The sequence below is a fragment of the Triticum urartu genome, chromosome 5A (assembly GCF_056163025.1).
Source record: "Triticum urartu cultivar PI428250 chromosome 5A, HENAU_Tu73, whole genome shotgun sequence".
NCBI lineage: Eukaryota > Viridiplantae > Streptophyta > Magnoliopsida > Poales > Poaceae > Triticum > Triticum urartu.
The window spans coordinates 565,499,209-565,507,542 of record NC_141877.1 but is presented as its reverse complement, the minus strand read 5'-3'; the positions used below and the strand labels follow the sequence as shown (position 1 = coordinate 565,507,542).

Below are 8,334 nucleotides of genomic sequence, written 5' to 3'. Positions count from 1 at the left end.
TTAATATACCTCCTAGATACTCCCTTTGTAAAGAAATATAAAAGTGTTTAGATCAGAAAGACAATGGTGAACATGGTTCCACGCGCACCCACGTGAATAGTAAATAAAAAATACAAGGAAAATTGAAAAAATCTGTAATTTTGGGGTAACAGACTTGGTCGACCATTTTACTCACGTGCGAAGTTTCATGAAGTATTGACACCCGTGGAATTCTAAGTGAATAAAATACAATTAGGACCTTACTATTCATTAAAAATTGTTTTTAATATAGCTTCGATTTTGTCATTTTTGCCCAGAATAACAAGGATGTAATTTCTTTGTGAAACTTCGTAGCGCACATATCGGTTGACTAAGTATGTTACCACAAATATTCATTTTTTTCTAGCATTTCTTCAAATTTACTATTCGTAAGGGTTGCACGTGGAACCATGTTCACCAAATTTACGTCCCGTTTAGATCACTTGATCTAAATGCTCTTATATTTATTTATGAAGAGAGTACAAGATAACCTATCGACGGAAGTTGTGCATTCGATTTATTGAAATAAAAATAATATGGTCCAGAGACACTACCAATGCAAATAAGCATACAAAGGGAGAAAATAAAAAAATGAGAAAGAAGGCAACCCTAGCATGTTGTCACAGATTCCATTGTAGTTGCCATTATGAATTGAATATCTTTTACTATTATATCAGTTGTGAAGCCTTGGCACTTGTGTTTTTTTAAGTCTGCATCTAACCCGGGAAGTTCTTTAAGCTATTATTTTTCAGTGGATGCACATGCTTGTTCACAAATATCTTGTATTATTTTTCATGATTAGTTTATATACATATTGTATTTTGGATGATGTGTCAATATTAGTGTATACATATACACATATCAGTTTACATAACTTATCTTCTTCCCAAGTTCTAAATTCTAGCCGCCAGTACGATCCTTAAATATTCCCCGTGTGTACTCCTACTACCACTGGTCCAAGTGACACCGAGCTTCACTCAGCTCATTCAAGCAGTGGTTTTCACCCTAGTGCTAACTCATATAAAGGAAAGGAAAACAATTTTACCCATCCAAGACTTTCATGCAAATTTTCATTAATCTTCCTCCTTAGTTTACTTTATATCTAACCTAGGGATTGCTTGAGAATTAATCTAGTACTGTAGAGACATCACATAAGGAAATGAACAACTTCTCATTTGATATGTTAATTGTTTGGTGTTCTCTATGAAAATATATTCGGGAAGCATCATTTATATTGCCTTTCCGTATTTGTTGTTGTTTCTTCATACATTGTCCATTTGTCTGTTGTTCTATAACAACTTAATATCTCCAGGAGCTCAACAAATGAGGGGCCTTGAACTTGAAACTCTCACTATGGATCCAACTGGAGAGATAAATGGAATAATTGAGCCATCATTAGCACTGGGTTATGATAACTTCTCTACATTTCCTAATTTCTATCCCGAAAGTTGTTGCATTATCTGTGGTAGAACTGTTGACTATTCCTTTCGAGGTTATAACTACATAAAGTGCGAAGCAGTTGTGGGTGAGAACAACATATGTGGGCATGTTGGGCACCTTGATTGTGCTTTTCAACATTTTTTTGCTGGAGCTGTTGGAGGAGGTACTCCCATGGATGTGCAATACTACTGCAGGCAATGTGATAACAAAACCAACCTGATGATGCATGTGTATAAGCTCTTGGAAACATGTCAATCTCTTAGATCAAAGGAGGAAATTAAGCCTATCCTAGATATGGGTTTAAATATCTTGAGTGGTTCAAGACAACCACAAGCAAAAAACTTCGAGAACTACATGGGATTAGTGATGTCAAAGGTGATGTGATTTATTTTATTTGCTCTTAGTAAGATAGACCCTAACTATTTCCACCCGTGATTGGTGCTGACACAACACTATGGTTGGATGGTCTATTGTTTATAATGCAGATTAATAGTAAGATTGATCGTGCTGGAGATTCGAAAATGGATCATGGTGATGGCATGGAAATACCGAGTGCAGGTGAACTTATTGTTTAGTGAACTGATAGTATGATATAAGTATAGAGCACAAAATCTTTTTCTAGGAATTCACATGTCATCGTAAAAGGTCCCAACCTAGTTGTAATTGTTGGGACATGTAGTTTTAAATGTAATTTAGTATAATCCGACTCTATATATTATGCAAAAAAATTGATCTACGTGTTCAAACCCAGATGAGGTTTGTCCTACACAATACCATATTTAGAATGGGCAACAAAATGCTTTGGTAGCCCCTATAAGTTGTAAATTGCTGGGTTTGGCCTGTTCTATAATAGTTGTTCTTTGCTATAGAAATGATCAATCCTCAAGTTTCTTGTAATCTAAAAGAACTATTTGGCTCATTGGTGTTCTATCATTGTTAGTTTTTCATTCACATATTGCTTGCGCATAACTTGGTTCGTTTTATTCTTATGGCTAATGCAGAAGACTTTTTCCCATCCGCCACCAATGCCACGATGCTAGGGGATGAGGAATATCCATATCAAATCAATCCACATGTTGATCATGAGCTGTGAGGTGCTGCTAAAGGTGTTCTAGGCCACACTTGAGAAGGAAAAGTTCAAGGACACATGCTCAAAGTTTCCAAGGGATTTGGGAAATAGTGGAAATTTCGTTAATGATCATTTCAAATTATCGATTGACTAGTTCAAAGTTCGAGTAGCATAAACCTAGATTCCATAGTTTATTGTAAACCATACTCTGCAGTGTTATTGTAATATTGTATCTGCTATGTCTCCTTGTAAGCTGCTGGCACACCATATTAGCTTGCTCTAGGATAATTTGCCCAGTATTAAGCAACAATCACTCCATATTTAGGAATATTTGCTCCAAATTTTTAATTATTAATTTCAGACGTTAAGAGTACATTCAATGATCATTATGTTGGTATCTTTTTGTATACTATGATTGTCAAGCATACATTACCATGTCAAGGTTGATGTCGAGGTATGGAAGCACTTTGGGAACCTAAAAAAGTAGTAGCACAAATACTATTTCCCTGCCTACATTTGTTGTTCCAGTTGGCAATGAGAATGTTTCTACGAGGTTACCTTGTTGAAGACATTGCTATGATTTTCTAGGACTTCCTTTATGGTGAAAACCTAGGATCTCTCCTTTGGTGGTTGGATCCGGTGATGTCGACGCTTGAGTTCCATTCCCTTCCTTGATGCATTGCTATTGGAGAAACTTTATGTTATCCTTGCGATGTTAAGAGATTGTTGGTGCGAATGGTCATTGTTGTAGTTTGTAAAATTGATTTTATCACTTCGGACACTACATAATCTAATCTATTTAGTGACAAAAACCCTCATGACGAAACATGAAATGTCGCCTAAAATCATTTTCTGTGACTGTTGGGGATATAACCCCGCGGTATGACCCGCCCAGGATGGGCCGGGTTATACTGTTGGTGACTCAATAAATAAAAGGCTTGGATGGGCCTGAGAAGACATAAAGACTAGAGGCGGCTTAAGAGGTGGCCTGTTGAAGGCCCAAGACCTAGAGGTGTGAGCCGCCCGATGGTGACTTTCTTAGTAAGGCAAGGCGACTTAGAAACCGTGTTGGTCACATTATGTGATCCGGCTTGGACTCTTGTAAGCCCAAGGCCTCGATCTGTGTATATAAAGGCGAGACCCTGTGGCAAGTGAACTCAAGTTACAATCAATCGATAGCTAGGTCAAGCGATTCTGCTCCCTCGTAATTGATATTCAATCAATACAACAAAAAACATGATGTAAGTTTTTACCTTGTTGTGAGGGGCCGAACCTGGGTAAACCTTATGCCCTTTGTCGCGTTCAACCCCTTCAAGCCAACCTAGGTTGTGATGGCTCCACACCTAAGTCTTTTCACAAGGGCATCTACTGTGATAAAACTATGAAAGTTGGCGCCCACCGTGGGGCCTCAACATAGCGCTTTCGAGTTTTTGAAGGGCTCTTTCTCAGGGATCGAGAGATATGCCGTTGGCAGGATGACCAGGAGCCGCCGCGGCAAGCTTTACATCGACGATGCTGGCCGGGGCCCCGAGGCCGACTCAATCGAGTACGGATACCGGGTCCCCTTTGGCGGAATCCACGTCTTCAATGGCAATATCGGCAGATCAGAACCTGAGCCGGACATCTGCACCGACATTGTCAAGCCGGCTCGGCGTGCGCGACCTGCCAGGGTTCAACCCGGTTGGAAGCATGTTTTCGTTGGTTTCACGCGAGACATGGGGTTTGCGGAAGGTTCTGAATTTGGAGGAGAGACGACCATCTATTCAGGTGATGAGTCCTCTACCGGAGAGATAGAGTCGATCTATCAGCTTCAAGACGGCGGGCTTGGGGGCTACTCTGATGGCAACAATATTCTGTACCCCTATGAGCCGCCTTCGCGGGCTACGATTTTCATGGCTGGCACTGGGCCGATTCTTGATTCATCAACAGTGGCGGCTATGACATCCAGTTCAACTACAGCTATGACAGCTAGGGCTAGTGGCTCAAACTGGCCGCCGGCTCAGGTTTTATCCGAGCTTTTGGACACGTTAATGACTCTGTTGGCAACAGAGGTCACTACGGCGAATTAGGTGTAGCACAATGCAGAAGTTGCAAAGGTGCGAGATGAGGTGGCTAAGGCTCAGGAAGTTCTTAATGCAGAGAATACTAGGATGGTGACAAAGCGAGCCCTAATGGATGCCGAGTCACAGCGGATAAGGGCGGAAGCTTTCCGCCTGAGTCTGGATTAGAATGCATCCAATGTTGTTCTTCGAAGGAGACATCAGAGCCGCCTGCCTTCGCAGTAGGGGCAGAACCTTTTCAACATACCTAGGGCAGGAACAAGTAACCCGCCCGGCATAACCCGGGCTGCTGAGGCGCTAGGGACCGGGGCGGCGACTCAGCCCCGTTTGCCAGACCCGCCTCGTAGGGATCAGACCCCGCCTCAACGGGTTCCAACACCCTCTGGCCATTATTCTAACCCACTGGATAATATGATAGCAGCAACACGGCTGGCTGCTATCCCGATCGAGGGCGAGTCTCGGGTTGCAGTAGAGACCCAGAATGCTGTGGAACTTCTTCAGACGGCTGTGGCACAACAGGCGGCTTATTCGTATAGTCGTGAGCGTGTTGACTCAACTCCCCGCCCAAGTCGAAGCTACAACTAGCGTATTAAGTCGCTGCCGGTTTCCAGCAGTGAGCGGCATCGTAACCAACCTCACAATGATGACCCGCCCCGTGATCATAATCCGTTGAACAGTGCTCAGGCCCTTGTGGATCAGGCTAGAGCCCATCGTGAGGCGGAATTGGCGGCTCATCAGCAATTTCCAGTGAACCCTTCGGCCTCATTGAAGCTAGGATAACCTCTAGGATAGTGAGAGTGCCATGTTTGGTTCTGGCTTGATGACCCACAAGTATAGGGGATCAACCGTAGTCCTTTCCATAAGTAAGAGTGTCGAACCAAATGAGGAGCAGAAGGAAATGGCAAGTAGTTTTCAGCAAGGTATTCTCTGCAAGCACTAAAATTATAAGCAACGAATAGTTTGATAACAAGGTAATTTGTAATGAGCAAGTAACGGTAATGATAACAAAAGTGCAGCAAGGTATCACAATCCTTTTGAGGCAAATGACATGCCAAAATGGTCTCTTATGATAAGCATGTTGGAAATATGCCCTAGAGGCAATAATAAAATGGTTATTATTATATTTCCTTGTTCATGATAATTGTCTATTGTTCATGCTATAATTGTGTTATCCGGAAATCGTAATACATGTGTGAATACATAGACCACAACATGTCCCTAGTGAGCCTCTAGTTGACTAGCTTGTTGATCAATAGATGGTTACGATTTCCTGACCATGAACATTGGGTGTCATTGATAACGGGATCACATCATTAGGAGAATGATGTGATGGACAAGACCCAATCCTAAGCATAACACAAGATCGTGTAGTTCGTCTGCTAAAGCTTTTCTAATGTCAAGTATCATTTCCTTAGACCATGAGATTGTGCAACTCCTGGATACCATAGGAATGCTTTGGGTGTGCCAAACGTCACAACATAACTGGGTGGCTATAAAGGTGCACTACGGGTATCTCCGAAAGTGTCTGTTGGGTTGGCACGAATCGAGACTGGGATTTGTCGCTCCGTGTGACGGAGAGGTATCTCTGGGCCCACTCGGTAAGAAATCATCATAATGAGCTCAATGTGATGAAGGAGTTGATCACGGGATGATGTGTTACGGATCGAGTAAAAGAGACTTGCCGGTAACGAGATTGAACAAGGTATAGGGATATCGACGATCGAATCTCGGGCAAGTATCATACCGGTAGACAAAGGGAATTGTATACGGGATTGATTGAATCCTCGACATCGTGGTTCATCCGATAAGATCATCGTGGAACATGTAGGAGCCAACATGGGTATCCAGATCCTTCTGTTGGTTATTAACCAGAGAGATGTCTCGATCATGTCTGCATGCCTCCCAAACCCGTAGGGTCTACACACTTAAGGTTCGATGACGCTAGGGTTATAGGGAAAGTTTGTACGTGGTTACCGAATGTTGTTCGGAGTCCCGGATGAGATCCCGGACGTCACGAGGAGTTCCGGAGGTAAAGAGTAATATATAGGAAGTGAGGTTTTGACCACCGGAAGTGTTTCGGGTGTCACCTATAATGTACCGGGACCACCGGAGGTTTCCGGGGGTCCATCGGGAGGGGCCACCAGCCCCGGAGGCTTGCATGGGACAAGAGTGGGAAGGGACCAGCCCCTGAGTGGGTTGGTGCACCTCCCACCAGGGCCCAAGACGCAGCTAGGAGGAGAAGAGGGGAAACCCTAGGCGCAGATGGGCCTAAGGCCCACCCTAGGGCACGCCCCCCTCTCCCCTCTTGGCCGCTCCCCTCCATCCCATCTAGGGATGCTGCCCCCTAGGGGTGGGAACCCTAGAGGGGGCGCACCCTCCTCCCCTCCTCCTATAAATAGTGGGGTTTTTGGGGCTGCCAAGGACACGAGTCTCTCTCTCTCTCTCTCTCTCTCTCTCGGCGCAGCCCTACCTCTCCACATCCTCATTCTCCGTAGTGCTTGGCGAAGCCCTGCTGGAAACCACACCGCTCCACCACCACCACGCCGTCGTGCTGCTGCTGGAGTTTTCTTCCCCAACCTCTCCCTCCCCCTTGCTGGATCAAGGCACGGGAGACGTCACCGGGCTGCACGTGTGTTGAATGCGGATGCGCCGTTGTTCGACGCTTAGATCGGAATTGACCACGATCTGTATCGCTGCGTGTGCGACTCCTCCAACCGCCTTCTTGCAACGCTTCCGCATCACGATCTTCAAGGGTATGAAGATGCACTCCCCTCTCTCTTGTTGCTAGTTTCTCCATAGATTGATCTTGGTGATGCGTAGAAAATTTTAATTTCTGCAACTTAGGTTGACTTGACGAGCCTAGCATGTACAGACATGGCCTCGGAACACGGAAGACCGAAAGGTCGAGCATGAGTCGTATAGAAGGTACGATCAACATGAAGATGTTCACCGATGATGACTAGTCCGTCTCACGTGATGATCGGACACGGCCTAGTTGACTCGGATCATGTATCACTTAGATTACTAGAGGGATGTCTATCTGAGTGGGAGTTCATTGAATAATTTGATTAGATGAACTTAATTATAATGAACTTAGTCTAAAATCTTTACAATGTGTCTTGTAGATCAAATGGCCCACGCTAATGTTTCCCTCAACTTCAACGCGTTCCTAGAGAAAACCAAGCTGAAAGACGATGGCAGCAACTACACGGACTGGGTCCATAACCTGAGGATTATCCTCATAGCTGCCAAGAAAGCATATGTCCTTGAAGCACCACTAGGTGACGCACCCATTTTCCCAGCAACTCAAGACGTTATGAACGCCTGGCAGTCGCGTAGTGATGATTACTCCCTGTTCAGTGCGGCATGCTTTACAACTTAGAACCGGGGCTCCAAAAGCGTTTGGAGCAACACGGAGCATATGAAATGTTCCAAGAGCTGAAAATGGTTTTCCAAGCTCATGTGCAAGTCGAGAGATATGAAGTCTTTGACAAGTTCTACAGTTGTAAGATGGAGGAGAACAGTTCTGTCAGCGAGCACATACTCAAAATGTCTGGGTTGCACAACCGCTTGTCTCAGCTGGGAGTCAATCTCCCGGATGACGCGGTCATTGACAGAATCCTTCAGTCACTTCCACCTAGCTACAAGAGATTGTGATGAACTTCAATATGCAGGGGATGGAAAAGACCATTCCTGAGGTATATTCAATGCTGAAATCAGCGGAGGTGGAGATCAAAAAGGAACATC

At 44.2% G+C, this 8,334-nt stretch overlaps 1 protein-coding gene across 1 annotated transcript; it reads left to right on the top strand.

The window, feature by feature from the left end:
• Window positions 1-1,323: 1,323 nt before the first annotated feature.
• On the top strand, window positions 1,324-1,842 carry LOC125507365 (uncharacterized). The gene has a single exon (XM_087524500.1). The coding sequence runs from the start codon at window positions 1,342-1,344 to the stop codon at window positions 1,840-1,842; it is 501 nt and encodes a 166-aa protein (XP_087380626.1). The 5' UTR covers window positions 1,324-1,341.
• Window positions 1,843-8,334: the final 6,492 nt, after the last annotated feature.

What these genes read in the sequence shown, in the direction of transcription:
- LOC125507365 (XM_087524500.1), top strand. Translation starts at nt 1,342, where the DNA reads ATGAGGGGCCTTGAACTTGAAACTCTCACTATGGATCCAACTGGAGAG.